Below are 21,793 nucleotides of genomic sequence, written 5' to 3' on the forward strand. Positions count from 1 at the left end.
TGACTTGCTACCTTACAGTCAGAGTTAGGCTGATGTTCCTAATACACCCCGCCGCATAAAAAGAATGCCTTCTCCTCCGCCTGCCACTGTTTCTATCCTCCCCTGTTATCTGTCCAAGGCTACTCAACCCTCCTTTCTCCTAACCCCATCCCTCCCGGCCCTAACCCCGCAGCGCAGCCGCCATTGCCACCGAGGCGGCGCTGCCGCTCCAGCACTTCCGGCCCCATCATGGCGGAGGCGCTCTCTGTGCCCGTCTCTATGGTCAGCGCTCCCGTGTCTATGGCCCGCCGCGGGGCATTGTGGGTGCCTGGCGGAGTTATGGTGGCGGTGTAGGGCTCGGCTGTGCAGGGTGGAGGAGGTCGTGCTGTGAGTGCCCGGGGAAGCGGCGGGGGGGCTGCGGGAGGTGTCTGAAAGCGGAAAGGCGGCTCTGGAGCAGGGGGTGTCGCGGGCTCGGCGAGGGGCCGGGCTGCGGCCGGGCCTGACGCTGCGATTTGGATCCCCCGGTCAGGGCTCAGCCCGGCAAGGCCAAGGCAGTCCGGCTGCAGGCCGAGCTCGGTCATTCCCTCTTGGCCGATAACTCCTGGTAGTGCTAAAGAGGCTTCTTCAGGTATTTCTGAAATCTGGGAGGTTTAGTGTTGAGTCTGGGTCTTTGAAGGCCAGGTTGCATCCAGACTGATTTAGTCCTGTGGGGAGCGGCTGGGGCAGCTGCGGTTGTTTATCCTGGAGAAGAGGAGGCTCAGGGCAACCTCAGCGCTTTCTACAAGTGCCTGAAGGGAGGCTGGGGCCAGTTGGGTGGGCTCTTGTCCCAGGACAAGAGGAAATGACCTGAAGTTGTGCCAGCGGGGGTTTAGGTTGGGCATTAGGAAGAATTCCTTCACCGAAGGAGTGATTGGACATTGGAATGAACTGCCTAAGGATAGTGGATTCTCGAGGTGTTTAAGGAAAGACTGGATTTTGGCACTTAGTGCCCTGGTCTAGTTGACAAGGCTATATTCAGTCACAGGTTGGACTCAACGATGTCCGAGGTCTTTTCCAACCTGGTTAATTCTGTAACCTTAGAGAAGCAGGGATGCTTTCCAGATGCTTCCTGAAACTACTGGAGCCACACCAGATCTTATTCTTCACTTGATTTCATGGATCCCCCTGTTACACATAATTAGAACAGGATAAGTTGTGGGAACAAGTGACTTTCTTGGATCACAGGTCTGGCAAAATGTGTGCCAAGAGATCTGAAATGGCTCACTGATCTTCAGCTGACTGGTGCAGCATCACTGAAAAGTGTCAGCTGTCCTTGATTAAACAAGCCAAGGCTAGTTACCATCTCACTTCTTTTAAAAGGTGTTTCCCTCTGTTAATTTTGTTTTTTGAGTAGTAGTTCAGTGGCAATAACTGTTCCTGATGGGATGTTACTTTGAGCCACACATAATATTATCATTTTGATGCTGAAGTTGGGTATTTTGTGCTCTCATTCAGAGTGACAAACTAACAAACTGAGCTTGGTTTGGGATTGCAGGGTCTCCAGGTCCTGTCAGACAGTGCTGAGCATGGTGTGTGCTCCCAGGGTGGCTGAGGCTGCTTGGAGCCTGTTTCACTCTCATGCACAGAAGAACTGATAGTAGAAATTTGGGCATCTGCCAGTTTGGTTTTTAGGACGTGCTGGGTTCCTGCAATTTCTGAGGGAGAGTTGGTGACAATTTTTCCCTTTATCCAAGCTTTTTTCTTTGCCCATTGTTTATGTTGCCTGGTGTTCATGAGTGGTTAGTGATCAGCACCATCCTAGGCACGCTGTGTCCCTGTGAGCCAGGAGTGCTCTGGGGGGTGATGAAGGGCTCAGCCCAGTAGGCAGTCATTCTTGAGGGTGGTTTTTCAGGAGGGGAAGGAGTTTAGTTACCAGACTGTACTGCTTGCTTTAGGGATGGGAGATCAGTTCCTAGCTGGTGTTATTTGCTTTACAAACATAGCTTCATACTTAAATAGAGTCCATGTATCATTTCCCAAGCACATTGGAAAAGACTCTGTTGTGAAACCTGAATAGATTCTGTCAGTAAAATGCTACTTAAACTTGGAGGATCATGAGCTGAGTGACAGCTGGTATACCAGCTGTGTGTTACCACTGGGGCTTGTCACTGCTTCTACTGTTGCAGGGGCAGAGTAGCTCCTCATGAGTGCCTTACCCTGTGAGTTGTAGTAACAACTTGTCTCATCCCTTGGTTCTGTAGGAGTGAGGATGACGACAGCAGCCAGGCCGACGTTTGAACCTGCCAGAGGAGGAAGAGGAAAAGGTGAAGGAGACTTAAGCCAGCTATCCAAACAGTATTCTAGCAGAGATCTTCCTTCTCATACTAAAATCAAATACAGGTTAGTATCATTTTTGGAGTCTCTGGACAAAACAGGCTGGGAACGACTGTTTTGTTATGAATGGCACTCTAAAATTTTCTCAATATGTATTGATGTGCTTGACACTGAGCGAGATTGTGCAGAGATTGTGCAGGAGTGCTGAATAAGTGGGCTAAAAGTGAAAGTCTCAAAAGCAGAGCTAGGAGTTCAAATGCATTGCAGGTGATTTGGGGAGGTTTAATTTTAGTGATATTTTGTTGCTGTTTATGTACATGAATTATCAGAAGATAAACATTGGAGACTGAACTTCTTGGGCAGTGAAGTGGAAAGTGAGCTGGCATTGTGGCTGAGCCACAGGGCGTACTGTCACTTACAGAGCAGGTTGGGGTGAGAGAAATGAAGTTGAGCACATCTTGAGAGCTGGAAAACCATGTATTTGGCAAAGGACCACTGTGTAAGGGCATTGAGAGGAGGCAGGGGAGCCATGGAATAGCACTCAGGTAGTGGGATGTGTTGGAAGAGCTGATGTTAAGCTGCAGGTAGTTTACACAGGTCCTGGGAGAAGAAAATTCTTTAACCAGTGAGAAAGATAATGTGATCTCAGTAATATTTTCCTATGTTTGAAATGAATAATATTTTTTTTTCTTTTTGAAAGAGTAAATAAAACCTGGAGTCAGTATGATAAAATTTAAATTAAATCTGTCACTCTAAAAATGCTCATTTTATCTAATCGATGTTACTCTTGTCAGTGAAATTACTGGTAAGGTTTCGCTTTTGCACTTTTTTTGTGTAGATATTTACCCTGCCACCTCTTCCCTCCTGCCCCTTTGGTTTTCAAGAATATGTATTCATAAGGGATCTGAGTGTTTTGGAGAATACCAAAACAAACGACACAAAAAGTGCTGCCAAATGGGGAAAATTTCTGATGGTTTTTTGTAAAGAAAAGTGGGGTTTGGAGCACCAGTCTGTTGCTTTGGAAGATGTCTGTGGGGACAGAATTATACAGTATATGTTTTAAGTCCCTCCTTTTGTGTGAGAGGGAGAGATGGAGGGAGCATCAAGTGTCTTCTTCCTCCCAAATAGCTAATAGAAAGTTGTCTTTGTTAAATTGCCAGGACTGCATCACTGCAGGAAAAGTCCAGTGTTTCAATCCCATTTATGTTTGTGTGCATGGCACAGGGTCTGGGGAGATTTTGCAGCTCTAATAGGGATTCCAAATTCAGTTTTTTAATTACAAAAGCAAATTAAAAGCTTCATCATAAAGACAGGCTGTGCACACAATGTGTTTATAATGGCTCACGTCTGGGTTTCTTCCAGGCACTCTTACTTCCAGCCCTGGGTTCAAAGAGAGGTGCTTGTTTTTATTCAGTTCTTTTCAAGATATCCACAAAAATTTCAGCAGCCTCTAGGTGGAATTTAATCTGGCTCAGATATATGTAGTGCACTGGTGTGTTGTTATATAAAAGATGGGTTGTATGTGTTTACAAGGTGTTTTGCCTGTTGTCCCAACTTTTTTATTATTGGTCATGGTCTGTGCTCATGGAGATGAAAAGGTTCATGGAGAGGATGTTCTAGTCTTGGTCTTACCTGTAGAACATCCTCTCCATGAACCTTAGAGATTGGGTTTGCAGCAGCAGCTTTGGGTGGTATAACAATGAAGAAAGGTGACCATGATGTGTGTAGATGTCTGCCAGGACGCTGGGATTGGACTGCTGGAGAACAGAATATTTCAACCTAGTGAAATGCAGACAGATGTTACCATCCTGTTTTGTAGGAATTTAAGCAGGCTCTATTCATCCATTCAGGAGCCACCAGGAGGGGCAGGGCTGTGTGGCGTGGCAGGTCTATGTGTGCAATGCACGCACACACAGGAGGGCTCTGCTGACGAGAGAATAAACATATATGTACATGGAACCCAGTTCTTGTTCCCTGTCCTTACCTGTTCAGCCCAGGATTTAGTGGCCTCCATGAAAAACTTGTCCCCAGGTGCAGAGTGTCAAACTCCAGACTTTCTCCCTGTTTGTTGTTTTAGACAGACCACTCAGGATGCTCCTGAGGAAGTGCGTAACCGGGATTTCAGAAGGGAGCTGGAGGAGAGAGAACGAGTTGCTGCCAGAGAAAAGAACAGAGACAGACCAACCAGAGGTAAAAACCAAGAAACAAAAATATTAACTCCTTTGTGAAACATTGCTCTTGCATGAAATTTGGTGTTGTAAGAAGTTTGCAGTTGCAGACAGCATGTCATGAGAGTAGAATTTAAGGTATTGGCCTGATAGTTCAGAGCTGTTGACCTGCACGGGAATGTCCACTGGCTTTCACGCTGGCTTCATGCTAGCAGAAATCTAGGCCAGCCCGTAGAGAAGCATGCCCAGCTGATACAGGATAATTGTAATGAATTGGCAACAAGTGTGTACAGCTAATAAAGGGCTTTTTTTTTTGTACTTGGACCAGCAAGACAGGAAGGAGAAAGTAATGACTCATCTTCTGTTACAGCACCAGTGTAACAATAAATCTGTTTGAAAATATGCTATTCTTTTCACATATGGTGAAGTAATAACAAAATCGGAGAGCCTTTTGAGAAATACTCATTTTTAGTATTTAAGTACAGCCTCTTGTACTTTAGGTTTAGCTGTGAAGCTACTGCGTGGCTTTCAAATTCACAGGAGAAAGTGGATGTGGTTTGGACCAAACTAGCCAACAGTAATGCTTTGGGATCATCCTAAATGGCAACCCTCCAGTTGGATATACGTAATAAAAATATTTCTCCACTTCTGGTTTTTATGGATTTTTTTTTCTGATTAATAATAATGTCCATAATAATTACTTAAAAAAACTTCTGGAGGCCAAACTATAAGTGTGGGATGTTATTGCTGCTCTTGAGGCTTCCTGGGGGAGGAATCAACATGGACATTAAATTTGAGAAGTGAGGAGAAAGTAAGCATAAACTTGTTTCTCTTACTCTAATGCAAGACAAATTGTGAAGATTTTTGCTTTCTGACACTAGATGCTGTTAAATGAGGTGACTTAGACACTTTTTGTTTTTACTCTTACACCATAGAACATACAACATCATCTTCTGTGTCTAAGAAGCCTCGGCTAGACCAGATTCCTGCTGCAAATCTTGATGCAGATGATCCTCTTACTGATGTATGTATCTTCTTTTCTGTCTTCTTTCCATTTGTTACCCTGCCTTAAGGATTTGCTGTTAATGCTATAGGTACTTCTAGGTTGCCTAAAGATTTCAGACAGGTTCCAATGTATTTTCCTTTTACAGCTTCTGAAGTGTGGTGAAAGTCCAGAGTGGTTCAGAGGATTCTGGTCCATGCTGTAGTGGTATTCTTGGAAAGCACAAAAAATCTAGGAAACTGAAAATACCACTTGCAGTATGGGGAATTACCACTGGCTTAGTAAGAATTCCCCAAGGGTAGAGCTGTTGGAGTACCTGCGAATGACTGTCTGCAGGAGCCACCAGTGCTTGCCTGTGACTGTGCTTCTTATTGCTGATATCTAGGAGTTAAGTCAGAGGCTTGACAATAAGCTCTGGGTTTTTTAATCCTGTGGTTTTTGGTCCCAGCAGTACTGGACAGGTTAATCAGGCACACAGAATGACTTGTATCACAATGATTGGAGAGTGACTGGGGACAGCCATTCCCTAGAGCATGTCAGTTATGTAGCATTTTTAATTGCAGTCATCCCAAAAGCATAAACATATTTTTCTCTTGACTTTACTATAAAAGATCAAAAACCCTATTTGTATTTTGTATTTGTTGCTACCCAAGTATTTCAGAAATCAGCCAGCAGCAAAATGTAGCCTTAGTTTGGCAGCCCAGGGCCATTTTTTATTAAAGGAAATGAGCTGATTCTTGCTTTCCATTTGTTACTATTAGGAAGATGATGAAGATGAGGACTTGGAAGACAGTGATGATGATGACACTGCAGCCCTTCTGGCTGAACTGGAAAAAATCAAGAAAGAAAGAGCTGAAGAACAAGCTCGAAAGGTAAAATCTCAGACATTAAAAAGCACTTGTGTTTTGTGAACTGATGTCTGTTAAAACTGGTGTGCCTTGAGTACTTGGGATGAGTGAGAACTGGTAAACAAAGTGCTGTTCAAACATCCTCTCAGATATGGATTTGTTTTTCTGTCTAATAATTACTGGGGTTTTTTTTCCAAATAAGACATATTGAATGTTTTACTCACTGAAACATTTCATTCCCTTTTCTTACACTTTGTACAGGCAGTGAGTGAAGGTAGTCTTGACTTCATGTGTAAGTCCTCTGCACTCAGCTATCATACCAAAGGATATAGTGGCATTAGTGAGCTGCATGTAATCTGGTGTAATTTAGTTTGCTAACTAGCTTTTATGAAACAAGAAGTAATATTTTTATTTATTAAATAAAAATGTGTGCTTTTTGGTGCTGCTTCTTATGGCTGCAGGTTTTATACAGTAGTTGTCGTGTCACAGCTTTGGTGTTGCAAGGAGCTCCAATTTGAACTGTAAGACCAGAACTGTTTTCATGTGATTAAACACAGGCAAATTCATTTGAAAGTCATCTCTGCAAAACCAAATAACAATACAGCAGTCTTTTCAGAACTGGGAGACTCCATTCACGTGCAGTTTTCATACCTGTCTATAATCTCTCTCTCTACATCATGTTCTGCCCTTGAAAGGGGAGGAAAGTCCCTGTAGTGACAGATGTTTTCCTGTGAGTGGGATTCAATCCTATCCTAGTGGTCCTTGGTGTATGAGGGATTGTTGGTGTGGAGTGCATTAGCAAGATTCCTAACTATTCATTGTACTTTGCAGTTTGGACCAGTTTCTGGGAGTGGTTTGTGTTGTCAAACTTACCAGCTTTTAGGTTTGTATTGGGTACTGGGGTAACATTGTATTGCAGCAGTGTTTAGAGTCCAGGTATTTCATCTGCACTGCTGAAGCACTCTCCTCTGGTGGTGCAACAGAAGTAGTGGGTATGTGCAGCCTTCCCTCGTGAGCTTTCTATTTTTGAGTAGGGCTTAAATAATTTTAGTGCTTTTGTAAAACTTTGGTTCCTTCACCTGGCGTGGTTTTGTATGCTTTTATAAGTATACTCTCCATTAGTGTAAAACAAAACAAAACCCCCAAACCATCAAAAAGTCTGTCAGAAAACCAGCCCACCTGTCACCTGTGTATAAACTTATCTGAGGTATTTTTTAGAACATGCTAAATAAGCACATTAGATACTGATCTGGAGACTATTCAAAGGCTGCTCTGACAATGTCATGTTTTAGTGCCTCTGAACTACTTATAACTTTTGCTGTAGCTTAACATACACATTCATAGTTCAGTGTTTTTCATGCATGCTTAGCTGTCAGCAAACAGGGCTGAGCTTCCAGCAGATACTAGGAAAAGCTAGGAGAGGATAATGTTTTTACTGCTGTTGGCAGCATTGTAGTTGTGAGCCTGTTCTTGCCTAACAATATAAAAATTTACCTTTAGAATCAACAAGGCCTGTAAAACAAGTGAGCTCTGCAGTTTTGCACCTAAATAGTATGCAAGGCTAAAAGCTGTACCATGCAGCTTCATTGCAGAAATTGTGCTGTACAAGACACTTGCTACTTGATTGCCCATCTGGCCTGTGAGAGGTTTCCTGCATTAAAGGATGTCTGAAAGTATTTCTTGTGTCTTTGTCTAGGCATTTGAGGCACACATCTTGAAGCAATGAATTTGTCTTTTGTAGTAACAACATGGTGAAAATTACTTAAAAACAGTCAGCAATTCGACCATGTATTCCTAGGTGAAATATACTAAACTACAAATTAAGTGTAGCCATGTGTAGGAAAGATTTTTAACTTCACTTGTCCTTGCACAGTACTTAAAATGAAATTGTCCGTCTGTGTGGATTTTCCACTTTGCTGGATAGTTGTAAGTTATGCATCAAGATTAAGCAGCATAACTGGTCACATTTCAGTGTAGAAAACTTGCATTAGGAAAATAATAGTAAATTGCAGCTCAGATAACTAAGTGCTTGCTTCTTTTATAATGTGTGAAAAGTAGGAATATCATAATCTCTCTGAAATTCTCATTTTGTCACTAGATGGTGCTAAAAGCCACAAAGTATTTGGGATAGCTCTTGTTTTGTTTTGCTGTCTTCTACAGGTATTCTATGTTACTTTCACTGATGTTCTCTTACCCAGCAGCAGGGCTTGTAATGTCGAGTGCTGCATGCATAGTGAATAAAATTGTGTTACTTATTTGCAATAGTGCCCACTATTGCACACTCAGAATCTAGATCTACAGTGGTTGCAGGTAGTCTCTCTTTAAAATTGGCATCTTCAATAAATAGAGGGTGCTCTGCAGGTACCTGGAATTTATTTTCTTGTGTTTTTTTGGAGAAGAGGAAACTAAGACTATTTTGATGGAAAAAGTTAAAGCCAGAGTGGGCCACAGCCTTGGAAAGAGTCTTTAGGAGTAAGGGTCATCTTTGGAAAGAAGTCCTCTGTTTGTTGGCTTTAGTGTGCAATCTGTTTAGGTTATGCCTTGTTTTCCACGGCTTTGGAATAAGATGTTGCAGGCTAAGCATTTTACAGTTATTTTAGATAAAATCCTTTTCCCTTAAGGTGCATGTTATTTCATGTTGCTATGTACTGCAAGCCATAATTTAGACCTAATTTTGTAAGTAACCTTGTATTAATAATTCAGATGACTTCAGGATAGCATCTCATGTAAAGTGTTAGCTGTGCTGTTGCTGTTAATCCAAATCCATGTTCAGGAATGCTTTACCTGCTGAAGTGCTGCTGTCCAGAGTAGACAACGTGGATAAGCCAGTGGCCAGGCAAAGAGAAACTGTGGAGTGAATACCTGTTCTCTCTTCACACTGATCATCATTCTCTAACCCCATTGTTACACAGACAGATTAATGTGTCTCTTCTTGTCATCTTCTTGGAACATCCCAGGGTCTTAGCAAGATTAAGTAGGTAAACTACTGTAATATATCCCAAACCTATGCCATATGTAGATTTTTTTCTCTGATACTTTAGTTATTTTGATTACTTCTGAGACTTCATTTAGAGTAAACTGTATTTTTTTTAATAGTCTTGACTCACAACTTTGGTGTCCATTATTTAAGTTGCCATTAAAGGAGAAGGGCTTTTTTCCAAATGTATCTGTGCTGAAACAGCAGTTAAAAACAAAATATGTGAGTCTGCGTTTTATGGGGCGTCCTGTTCTCTGTTAACTTCCCTTATGGGCAACACCAATTTCCATAGAAATCCTCTAAATCTAATTTTGACAATATTAATATTAAGAGATTCTAATTGTTTGTCAGTCAAATAAACAGTTCCTCTCAAAGCTTGTTAACTTCTCAAAATGCTTAATTCCCTGAAGTTATGTAGAATCATTAAATAAATACTATGAATGTTTTTTAAAAATTGTTTGAGCATGGGAGTCCTCTTGATGTTTCCTCTACAATTGTAATCTCAGATTGTTTCTAGTAGATACTAAGCTGACCAGGAAATTCTAGTTTTGAATGCCCTTTCTGTGCAATTATTCTAGGTCTGTATAAAACTGTACAAACACTAAATTGGTGTCTGTGTTAACCATCCACAGATAGGTTTCAGGAAACATTTCAATATTCTAAATTAAGCTTTATAATGCTCTTGTTTTTCAGTTTTCAAGTGCTTCCTTAAAAAGTAAGTTGAAGTAATAAAAAGAAACTTCAAACCAGTGAGCAGCTGAATGTATGTGTGCAGTTCTGGCAAACCTGTTTTAATATCCAGTCATTCTTTGCTTAGCTGAGAGCAGAAAATGTTTTCAGTTTGTTTTCTTAACAGTTTTATTTCACCAAGTTTCTCTATAACTGAATATATTACTTTACTGGTGGTCAGAGTAAATCTTAGCTCTGCCCCCTGTTTTAGCCATGTCACAGGTTTTCAAATAAAACATCAGAAAATGAGTCTTTGTAGCTATTAACCTTTTCACTTTAAATCTCAAGGATCTGACTAAAACTAGAAGATCAAATCAGTGATTAAGAAAATTTCAGTCAAGAGGCAAAAGCACATGGCAGTGTTTCTTCATTCAGTGTGTGAGACATGCCAGGAACACTTAAACCTTGACAAGAACTAGTGATAACATCCCTTTCCCTGTGGACAAGATCACAACAAAGCTGCATGTGGACACTGCCAATGTGATTACTTGGTGCTCTTTAGTTTTGAAGTTCCAGTTAATTATTTGAATCTCTGTGTTGCACAGTTAGTAACTTGCACAGGTTCAGATAACAGGGTGTGTCTGTGCATTCTTGAATTTCATTCCCTGCTGCTAAAGGCAGTGCTGTCATAGTTTGTCATTCAAAAATTAGCATTTCAATCAGGTTATGCAATTTATATTTTTAAACTTTTTTTCAGCCTTTGATGAGATTGGGTATTTCAGGTTTTCTTTCGGCTGCTCGACATCTATAAAAACTGAGTAGGATAACTAACTTTTATACAATGGAGTCATTTGGGGAATTTCAGCACTTTCTGTAAAAGTAGTCTTGCTCTGTGCAAAAGGTAGGAACTATGCTCAAAATAAACATGGTAACAATGTTTTGCTTTCCTTTGCAGTCAGAAACAGATATGCCAAGGAAAGAAATTCCCAAGATTGCCTCTACCACTTGTTTTATCTGCCACTTCCCAGTCCCCTGCAACTGTAGTTGACTTAAGTCAAGGCAGGTTTTTTGCTAGCAATAATCAGCTGTAGACAGAATTCAGTTGAGCCCAGAAAGCCAAGTTGTTGGGGCCAGTGTACAAGTTGTGTCTCGTAGCCTGCGTGGTGGTGCAGTGGAGATGCAGGCAGTAGAGCCTGGAGTGTGGTTGGTCTCCTGTGTCATAATTTAGTGTGAGCTCTAAAAGCAGTCTTGGCTCCCTCTTGCATCCTCTAAGCTCACATCTGCCAACATGTGAGCTCAGGTGGTTGTGGGACCGTGTCCAGCTGTTGGTGTCTTAATCCAGAGCTAAATCCCTCTTTTAGTCTTACACTAGTGCTTGTAGTACAACACTTCTTAAAAGTGTTATTTCAGCTTTGATTTTTTCTTTCTATCTCTGCATTTTGTCACTTAAAGCTTTTCTTTGTTATTAGAAATCGAACTATGTGAGACTGATTGAGGCTGAAGGATATCATGTGGGTTATGTCAAAGCAGATAAAGGTTAGGGTGATGTGTAACATGCCTTTTAGAAATCTTAGTATAGAAAATTGGAATGTGCATCTGTGTGTAGGAAGTACATGGGAGTACTGTATGCCTATTTTTTATAATTAATATTGGCTTTATCTTTCTCTAGTGATTCTGAATATTTCCCATTCAAATGACTGAGTGCTTTTTGCTTCTCTTCATGCATGATGGAGAGTGCTGGAATTGTCAGCTTTGTAGGAATTGATGAGATTAAATCTGAAATGGGGAAAGGGAGGCACGAGGAACTGCAGTTCCTCCTGAAGAGGTGCTGGCTGACTCCAGTCGATTTTTGACCACTAAAAAAATTGTATGTGAAATGCATTGTAGTTCTCTGCATGTCAGTGGTGTGTGGATGCATTTTCATGCATCATAAAAACCCAAACCAAATTAGTAATGTCTGCCTCAGATAAGGTAATGCATGATGCACATATTCAGTGACTTTGGATCATGGCTGAAGTTAATGTCCTAGAGGATGAGACTGTGCCATGCTCTACCTGTCACCTTCAGAAGAGTTCACCTGGACTCCAGCTCTAAAATGAGAAACTGCTGCATCTGTTTGCATATAGAAGCTTGGAACAAGTTCTCTCCACAGAGCCATTTTTCAATAGAGGAGTATTAATTTCTTAAAATGGTCTTAGTAGTGCTGCCTTCTCTTGATTAGGAATTTTTGGTTTGTAGCCTTTTCATTTGCTCTCAGTGTCTTTTCCTGGCCTGTTGTGTTTTCAAAGCCTCACTTTTAATGCAACACTGGAGATTAAAGTTAGTGGTGCAGAGCCCCCCTCATTTTGGACATCACAGAGAAAACTTCACATGCTTGCATCCAGCTGTAAATTTGCTGATGGCCATAAGCAGTACCTGATCACCTCCTGGGAGGTACCTGAAGATCAGTACTGGGTTTCTGCTTGTTCCAGTATCCAGGATTTTGCTTGGTTTGAAAGCAGTGCTTTGCATGCATGTGCTGTAAAACAATCTGAGGGCTGCTGGATTTCTGGTGGGAACACAGGGCAACAGACTGCAGTAAATGGGATTTCATGGCTCTTGGCTGTTCCATGTTACGTGGCAGGAAGATGGTAAATCAAAGGTTGGCATTCTGTGCTTAAGCAGCTGCATACATTTCTTGTCTCTGATCCACAGTGAAAAGTATAATTTGAGTTTATATTTCTAACATGGGAGGAAATTGCTGTTCCATATCAAATATTTTTGTTCTCCACGTTTCCTTACTTACTGGGGTGATAATAACAGAAGTTGGACTGCAAATGTTAGATTTAGAGCTGTTTGAAAATTCAAAACCTCAATTGATTTGTGTTAATAACTTCTAATTGTTGTGGTTTGTGTTAAAGCTGCGTGGATACAGTAGCAGGAAAGAGCAAGTTTTTCCAAGGCATATATTTTAATAAGGGCATTACAGGGCTTGTCCTGAAGCTGTGCTTTGCTTTTGAGCAATGTGCCCATCTGGGAAGCTTTTCCCATCCCACTAGCAATTAATTGCAGCTGGTTCTAGATTTTGTGAGAAGCAGTGTAATGGTAGGTGTTTTTTCATAACTAAAACTTGAGTAGATTTTGAAAGGTAAAATCTTCACCAGTGATCCTGCATCATCTGCTATTTGTGTGTACATTAAATCCATGTTCTTAAGAAAGCAGAGGCATTTTAAAAGAAAATTTCATAGAATCACAGAATGGTTTGGGTTGGAAGGGACCTTAAAGGTCATCTCATTCCAACCCTCTTGCTGTGGGCATGGACACCTTCCACTAGACCAGGTTGTTCAGAGCTCCATCCAGCCTGGCCCTAATCACTTCCAAGGATAGGGCATCCATCCAAAATTTTACATGCCTGATCAGTTTAATGGAAAAAATACTGTAAATTGTAGGTAATAATAAATAACTTAATAAATAACTTAATTAATAAATTACTTAATCAATAAATTGATTACATGTTTGAAGCTAGGGAACTCTGGCTAGCATCATCATCAAGTTTGGCTTTTAAACCTTGTTAACTCCAGCAGCAAAGAAACTGTTTCCTGTCTTGAGATCCTGTAGAAGTCCTCAGCAATTAATTTACTTCAGGCTTTTTCTTTCTCCCTAGCTTGGGGACAAACCCTGACCTCATGATCTCTTTGTTTTTTGTTTATAGAATTTTTAAAATGGTTTGATGGTTTGATTCTCCTGCAGTGCTAATGAGGTTTCAGTTCATTTTTTAACCAGTGTCTTCACGCCATACTTCAGAGTAGGAAACCTACTTAGTCATCCAAATTTAAAGAATTACTTTCTTTCCCTAGTAGTTCTTTCATCAAAGAACACTCCCTGCAACATTTGTGGAAGCTTGTGGAAAAATATGTAAAATTAATATTAAACATTAATTTTGAAGTCTGAAAACATTTAAGTCACTAGATGTGCTAATAGAGCTTGAAAGTGTGGGCAGTGAAATTACTTTGTGTTACTTGTAGTGCATTGCTTCACTTAGACTTGAGTTATATGCATTTGACAGTACAAGGACAAGAAAATTTGTCTGCTTCTTAATATTGAAACTCTTAAACAGTCTTATGACATCCTCTGTTCATTTCACTGTGGTGAGATTCTCAATATTCTTTTTAATTGGTCCCTAGGGAAGTTGAAGTTATAAAATCCAAACAGCTGCTGAAAATAGAGAAGTTTTAATATGCTGTATGTTTTCTTCTGCCTGCTGAATATTGTATGATGTACTGTCTTTTCTCATGAGGATAAAGAAAACCTTTTAATGTGTATACAGTTTTTAATATAATAAATATGTATGTGGTAAAGCTAGAATTTACCTGAATATTTGATGGCACATCAGGTCTAAGTAGAGCTGGTATGAGGGTTGCTAGTTTGACAGTTTATTAGCAAAGTCAAGCTCTGTAGAATATCTGTTTCTGTCCTTAATCTCCTCATGTGCAAGTGCCAAACACTCTGAGACATCTGAGCTAAGAATTAAAGCTCCATCTGCGTGAGTGTTCAAAGCTAAATAATGTGTGTCTCTACCAACTAGAGGAGAAAAGTGGCCTAGAAAAGTAATATATCCATTTCTGGTTCTCAGGAACAAGAGCAAAAGGCGGAAGAAGAGAGAATTCGGATGGAGAACATCCTGAGTGGTAACCCACTGCTGAACCTCACTGGGCCAGCACAGCCTCAGGCAAACTTCAAAGTTAAAAGGAGGTACTGTGCAGTCTGTTCAGTGACACCCATCCCCTTGCTGACTCTCACGGTTCAGAGTCAGAAAGTGTTAGCACTGTGGCTGGTTTCTGTTTCCTTCCTCAGATCTTGTCATAAGCGTGTAGGAGATAGCTTGGGGTAAAAAAACAGATCATCTTTTCTGAAAGACTGAAATCTAATCCTAATGACTAGTTGTTCTGTAAGAGGGTCAAACTCCATTTGTATGTTTTTGTATATCTCACCTAATTTTCATACAAGCTTACTGAAATGAAAAATTTCTGTTTTCAGGTGGGATGATGATGTTGTCTTCAAGAACTGTGCCAAGGGGATAGATGAAACGAAAAAGGACAAAAGATTTGTCAATGATACTCTGCGATCAGAGTTTCACAAAAAGTTCATGGAAAAGTATATCAAGTAGTGAAGTTTTATGTGCAGTAGTGCAGAAGGACTTGGTAGGTCATGACTGTTCCCTCCATTTCCCTCAGAATTTAAGACTGAATGTTTGGTCATGGATTCTCAAATGCTTTTCCAAGATCAGCAACAGCTTCATAATTAATAAGTGATATGTATCTGGAGTTTTTATTCCTGCATATTGTTTTCCTTTACAGTTTTAATTAAACCAGTTTGTGTCTCATGAATGTTTTTTTTCTTCATGTGTGTTTACTTTTACTGTCCACCTGTAAATGGTAAAAGAGAGAAGCTGATTTGCAATAAATACTCCTGATCATTTAAATTGCTTTCCAAAATGCCCTGTATTTGTAGTGATGATGGTTTGTAACTTACACAACTTAGATAGATGTCAGTATTAATCAAAGGTGAGGAAGAGCTGAGTATGGGAAGCATTGTGAGCTGAAAAGGACTTTACTTTCTGTGGCAAACTGGACTTCCTCTTAAAAGCTAGTTAGAAATTTAGTTAATCTTTGTTTTTAGTTTCTGTATTTCAGTCTGTGTGTGTGCCCTTTAATGGTGGTAATGTAATTGTCAGAAACTTGCAAGTGCTTTTATCAAACAAGTGATACCAAGATACCATAGTACACTTTGTTTTCTAATGTCTGTGTTAACACTTAGGATGGTATAAAATATGAATGACTGCAAAAAAAGCTAAAATGTGAAGGTTTTATTTTTTTCTGTTCTCCTGTCATCTCAGTTGCATTTGAAATTTTGGCCAAGTAATGCACTGAATAGGAACATAACATTTTCAAAATGGAGCAGTTATGTCTCTGCCTAGGAGGTGACAGTGGCAGAACTCAGATGTATTTATGTAAAATTCTTGCCCTTTTCCTTGCTTATATTTTGCTCAGTTGAGTTTGTTCTCACAGATGCTGTTTCTTAGTATTATTTTCAATTTCTTAATTTGAAAACTTACCCGATTTTCTTAAGACAGTAAATGTAGAGCACAACATTTCAGATTTTTGTTTGACTGGCATCCTGTAAAGCTTTCCTTAGCTTTAGCTGTGTTTACCACCCTTTCACTGAGCTATGCATAGCTTACTAATGCCAACAGCTCATACCCGCCTTTACTTGGAAATGAGATTTTCAGCATGCTTGGGGTCATGTGAGCTACTGGAGGAATATGTGTTTGTGTTCTTTCTGCTGCCTGCCTCACGGTAGAAATGATTCTTGGGAAGCAGAAAAATGGGTGTAGTTTGTAAGTCTTAAAATGAAGTGACTAAAATCTTGGTATATAGACAACATGTTTAGAAGGTGGGAAGAAAAAAGTTAAGGGCTGTACTTGGCAGGGCCTGGCAGTGGAGAATCCAGCTGCTGCTTCAGGTCCAACCTAGCAGCACAGTTGTCATGGCAACAGCAAAAAATACATTGGTCTCGCAGTATTCTGAAATCTAATTGCTGTGCCAAAGTGAGGGAGCACAGAGTCTTATTGGATGGGGAGACAGATGGAATGCCAGTTCAATGCCCTCATGGAAAGTCACACATGCAGAGTGACAATCATTTGTGTTCCTGAAGTCACATAATTTTTCTTGGAAAAAATAGCTTTAGAGAAGTCAGATGGCTGGGGTTGAATGAGGTCTTCCACAGGCATGCAGGCAGCTGTTCTGCACACCTGCAGGAGCATCCCTTCCTTAAATTGAAGCATGACACAAAGCTGTGCTGGGTCATTTCTCCCAGTAGCTCCCTCCCTCACAGGTTCTGGAGAAAGATCTGTAAGGACTGTAGAGCTCCAGGCTGCAGCTTCATTTGAGGGTTTTTGTTGGCATTGTTTTTCAGCTCCAGCACAGAATTTGCAGATTTTATCTCTGATGTTCTCCTTCAAAGCTTTTGTATTTTAGCCTTCTGGAGTGTGAGCTGACCCACAGTCTGAGGGCTCAGCAATACACCAACACAATATGCTAATTAAGGAATCTCAAATCTTACCTTTTGGTGGGTTTTGTATCATTAATTACTGAACTTCCTTTACTAGTACTGGAAAATCTGAAGTGCTCTGTGATTTTTTTTTTTTTTTGTCAGGGAAGAGCCTTCAGTATTGATTCTGTATTGATGTTTAATTTTTTACTGTGCTCCTTGCATGCATCTAGGAAAAATAAGCAGGTCATTTGTTTTTGTAAAACTGCAGTGTGAGTTCTTAAAAAAAAATCAGATTGACATTCTACACCTCTGCTCTCAGCAGAGTTTTTTTTCCAGGAACCCCTGTTCAGTATGACAAATAGCTTTCAGCAAGGACAGTGGACCTGGCAAAGGCAACTTTTGGCAAAAGGCAACCAGGAAGTGAGGTGGAAGAAAGTTAATGTTCAGTATTTCAAGGAAGGCATTATTTTGCAGTTCTGGCAATCAGGCTCATTCAATCATGTGGCTTTCATGTGGCTTTGTTAGCAACACCTGAACTTACTGGTAGGTATAGACAAAGCCTGTCTGCTTTATAAACAGTTTCCCTATTGTTTATGGCTACCTTTGGAATAGCATTGCAACTGAAAACTGGGATCTGTTTTCCATAGGGGCTAACAGTTAAACTTCAAAGGTTTTTTACAAAGCCTCATCTTTCAAATTTTTCTTGGAGTATGTTTTATAATTCTGAAGGGATTAATAGTATGTGGAATAAAGCCTAATGGTAGTCCTGCAGCTGGAAATAATTGTGCTGTGTGTATACAGGCTTCTAAAACATTCAGTGTCTATTTGTCTTCCTCAAGTGTGTGGCTGAATATTACAGCTTCCTACTACAACCAGCAGGATTGCCATCTGCATTTTTCAGGATTTCTCATTGTTACAGGTACCGGGTAAGCATCCTATGAATGACTGGAAGGAGTTATTTTTTTTAAAAACCCATCCAAACAAACCTTTTTTGGTGAGTTCCAGTTTCTCTGTGCACTTGTATTTTGTTTGAAGTAAAATCCTGGGGCAGGGGTGATCTGGTACTTGCTCTGTTTCCCTTGGAGTGTCTCATGGGCAGCCCAGCTGGTGCCTGCTGTGGTGACTGCTCAGTGTCTCTTTTCAGTCAGGCAGGTATCAATTCCCACTGAGGTGCTGAAATTTCTCTCTTCAATACAAATACCTGAAAGTCTTTCATGCTGGAGGACAGATCTGAACACAAGGTCAAAGCATCAAATGCATGGGGGATGTTGCCCTCAAGTGTTTCACTTCAAAGAAATCTAGGATTCAAGCCTTGAAGGGATGTGCTGATGCTCAGAAAGTGCTTCAGACTCAAGTGCTTACTCATATCTGCAGCCAGGGCTAGTTGGAGTGTGAAGCTTTTTTGTTTTTGTAAGGAAAGTCAATCACATATAGGTGCTTCTCTGATTTTCTTTCTTTCTCATGGCATAGTGCTCTGCGATACAGATTCAGGAGGAGGGAAAGGAAGTATCCACAGAAATGTTTTCATCCATGTTTTCATTCCATCTTGATTCCCTCTCCTGTCAGCTTCTAGAAGGGGGTTTAATTAGTTGTTATTCAAAACCAAAACTCCTTGTCTAATTTTGTCATGCCTGTTTGGAAGAGAAATTTTGGGAAGCTTCTTCCAAGGAAACAAAGTCTTGTTGTGAGTTTTGCTGTGAGTTCAGCTGTATCTTCCTTATCAAGGCAGATTGAAACATCGTATCTAGTGATAGAAGCAAGTACAGCCTTGCTACCACACTGTACGTCCCAAGATACAGTGCAAGCAGAGCATAAATGGGCACATCTGGAAAATTCATGTTCCCTAAGAAAGGCTTCTCTGAGCTCTCTTTTTGCATTGTGGATAAGCAGAAAAAAGAGTAATACTTCCTTACATGCCCCAGTCACTCATTTGAAGTAAATTAAAAAAAAAAAAAGCAAACAAAAAAACCAACACATTGAATTCATATGTTACTCAATCACAGATATTTATTACCTTTGTGCTGCTTTCCTCTTTGGACTGAGGTCAGACAGGTTGGCCTTTCTGTATCTCAGACTTGACTGTTTTCTTGGCATAGGGGGGTGTATCATGGGATGTAACTCAAGAATGACAATAATATTGTGTCTGGTGGGGAAAAATTAAATAGTGACTATGTCTAGTTTTAAGTTGCTTCAGTTCAGAGGTGGAATATATCAAAAGGTTGTGTAGTAGTTTTCTTTCCCCTTTGTAGCATCTGACCAGTAGCTCAGGACCAGAACCTTCAAGTCACTGATTTTACCAAAACTTGTAATTTCAAGTGGGGAACTTTCATTATAAAACAAAACCAGACAAGAAAGCACAAAATTGCTTGGAATTCTAATGTGCCTAGTGCAGCTCTAATGAGAGGAAAAGGTCATGTATATTTAAACAAATTATGTCTCCTAACCCAAATCCCAGTTTGCCACCAAGCCTAAGAAACACATTCTGAAGTAGAGGGAGAAGTGCTGTACAGAATGAAACAGTGAAAGAATGGAACAGAGAAATCTGATTGCTCTCTGTTGAAATCAGTATCAGCTGCATAGGAAAAGATTATTTCTAAATTGCATACTGGAGTATCATTTGGAAGACCACAATGGGCATCTTTCTGATAAGTTTTATGGAAATGGAGGCTGTAAAGCAGGCTGTATTCTGAAGAGCTTAAATGCTCAGCACTCAGGGTGAAGGGCAGAATGAAAACAGGGTGTTCAGTCCCCCAAAAAGCTGTATTTGGATGCTGAGTATTGAGCTCTTCTCCCTTTGGTGGCTACATTACTTACAAATTTGCCACTCCAACCAGGTCTTAGAAATACTCCTGTTAAGAAATTGGGCTATTTCTGTTTTTTCTGAGTTTGGGATTTCAAGCAGTTGGGCTTTCTCCAGTGAAAAATGGTTATTTTTTTCCTGCACTGGTGTGCAGGAAAAAAATAACTGTGAATTTGAGATGGATGAGGGTAGAGGATACATCTGCCAGTTAGTCTGCTTACTTTCAGATGAGGTCCCTTGTGGCTGGTCTTTTTTGGGGCTGCCCAGTTGAAGTTGGTGGCACATGGGTGGTTGGGATTGGTGGTGAAACCAGACAGCAACAAAGGTTGTCAACACCAAACAAAGCGTGGAAAAAATTGGAGTCTTTTGGGAATAATTTTGGTTTCTTTGGCAAGAAATTGTGTTTCTTTCTTCAGGTGATAAGAACTGTCACTTGCACCCCTAAAAGGACTGTGTTAAACCAACTTCCCCAATTACTCCTCCTAGCAATAGAGGGATTCATCACAAATTTTCACTGCAACACTTGTTTTGGATAGTGCAGCGTTATGATTTATTTTAGAAGGTAAAACTTCATTGGAACTTCTTTGCAGTTTGAAACTTTGAGTGCTGAATTCATTTCATTTGGAGCATAGGTAAGCTGATGGTAACAACAATAAATCATGTTTTCTGAGAACTATAGAAATTATTCATAGGTGTTGAAATCTCTAGCTGTTTTATGCCCACCTCATATTTTAATTTTTGCATACTTTTAAAAATGTATATTCTCTCTTTAAATGCATCCTCTTTTCAGGTGAGAGAATGAATAATTTTAGAAAATTCTGGGGCCAAATAATTTAAAAAAAAAGCAAATAAACTCCTTCTTTATGTAATATACCTTTCTACCATTTGTTCCAATATAGAATAAAAGCCAGATGGTTTAGAGCAGGGAATTGTAACCAGGGCTCTGGAGTCTCTTTGCAGCCAAGATGGTGGCCAGGATTTTATTGCTCTTGATGGACTTGTGTTGCAAAACTTGTTATATTCATGGAGTTGGGCATGAGGCAAGGGATGAGGCAAGGATTTTAGCTTTTTGAATTTACAGGAGTGGCCCAGGCATGTAAACTCTTTCAGTCCCCAGCCTGGATCTGAGGAGAGAACAGGGTACTGGAATCCCAGCTCTGATCCTGGTGGAAGTGGGTGCAGTTTTACCCTTGTGGTGCTGGACCACATGGAGCAAGACAAGGACCCACCTTAGAGCATAAGAGAGATGCAGAAGCTCTGAGCTAATGCTGCTCAAGGCAGGGAATAGCAGAAGTGCTCAGCATTGGTCACTTGGGGAAGTTCACACTTGCCAGGTCAGACTCCTGCGGGAGGATGGAGCTTGGGACATTCCTTTGGCTACTGGGATGTCTCTTAGCTCAGCTATAGCTGCAGAGCATGAGAGCATGTCTGGATGCAGAGGGACAATGCCTTTGGTATGAAGATTTCATTAAAATTCCACATTTTCAAAGTCAGTATTTTTCATCAATTAGCAGTGATATGTATCAGAAATATTTTTAATTTTACTCTTCCTTTTAATAGAAAACTACTGGCAATTGCTGATTGCAAATGGGGGCATGCATGGATAAAATTTCTCCATTCCTTACTGCTGTAGCCTTGCTGGCTCCTTTTCGGCAGTTGTTGGTTTGGAGTGGATTTGTTACTTAATCTCATCCCTTTTTTCCCCCCAGTAATTACTCCTTGCCAAGAGTATAAAATCTGAGAACTGGAGTGAGTGTGTTGCAAGAAAATGGAGAGATGCCACTAAGTGCCTTGGTACAAGGGAGTGTGAGGAGGGATTTCACAGAAGACCTGGAGGGTGTTTGGACTGCACTCAGCTGGAGGGAAATACAGTGCAGAACTGGCAGATGCAGGAAAAAGATAATAAAATGGTGAAATTAAGTAAAGGGAATAGATCTTGGAAGCTGTAGGGAATAGATCAGGAGGAGTGTGATGGGTAAGCAGGAAAGATGAGCAGAGTATCAA

General features: G+C 40.5%; 1 protein-coding gene across 2 annotated transcripts; it reads left to right on the forward strand.

Annotated features, from left to right (window-relative positions):
- Positions 1-210: 210 nt before the first annotated feature.
- CWC15 (CWC15 spliceosome associated protein homolog) lies at positions 211-15,422 on the forward strand. 2 transcript variants are annotated; one of them, XM_064734080.1, is made up of 7 exons: positions 211-366; positions 2,220-2,358; positions 4,370-4,482; positions 5,396-5,484; positions 6,225-6,335; positions 14,570-14,688; positions 14,974-15,422. In XM_064734080.1, the coding sequence occupies exons 2-7, from the start codon at positions 2,228-2,230 to the stop codon at positions 15,101-15,103; spliced, it is 693 nt and encodes a 230-aa protein (XP_064590150.1). In that variant the 5' UTR covers positions 211-366; positions 2,220-2,227; the 3' UTR covers positions 15,104-15,422. The 2 variants fall into 2 exon arrangements, with proteins under 2 accessions (XP_064590150.1, XP_064590237.1); XM_064734167.1 differs by lacking the exon at positions 211-366 and adding an exon at positions 413-607 and having other exon boundaries at positions 14,974-15,323.
- The last annotated feature ends 6,371 nt before the right edge of the window (positions 15,423-21,793 follow it).

The sequence above is a fragment of the Zonotrichia leucophrys genome, chromosome 1, assembly GCF_028769735.1.
Source record: "Zonotrichia leucophrys gambelii isolate GWCS_2022_RI chromosome 1, RI_Zleu_2.0, whole genome shotgun sequence".
In the NCBI taxonomy this organism is placed as follows: Eukaryota; Metazoa; Chordata; class Aves; order Passeriformes; family Passerellidae; genus Zonotrichia; species Zonotrichia leucophrys.

Excerpts from the sequence above, each read along its gene's own strand:
- CWC15 (XM_064734080.1), top strand. The coding sequence starts at position 2,228 with ATGACGACAGCAGCCAGGCCGACGTTTGAACCTGCCAGAGGAGGAAGA. Across the intron at positions 2,359-4,369 it reads CATACTAAAATCAAATACAG|ACAGACCACTCAGGATGCTC; the intron begins GTTAGTATCATT and ends TTGTTGTTTTAG. Across the intron at positions 14,689-14,973 it reads AACTTCAAAGTTAAAAGGAG|GTGGGATGATGATGTTGTCT; the intron begins GTACTGTGCAGT and ends TTCTGTTTTCAG.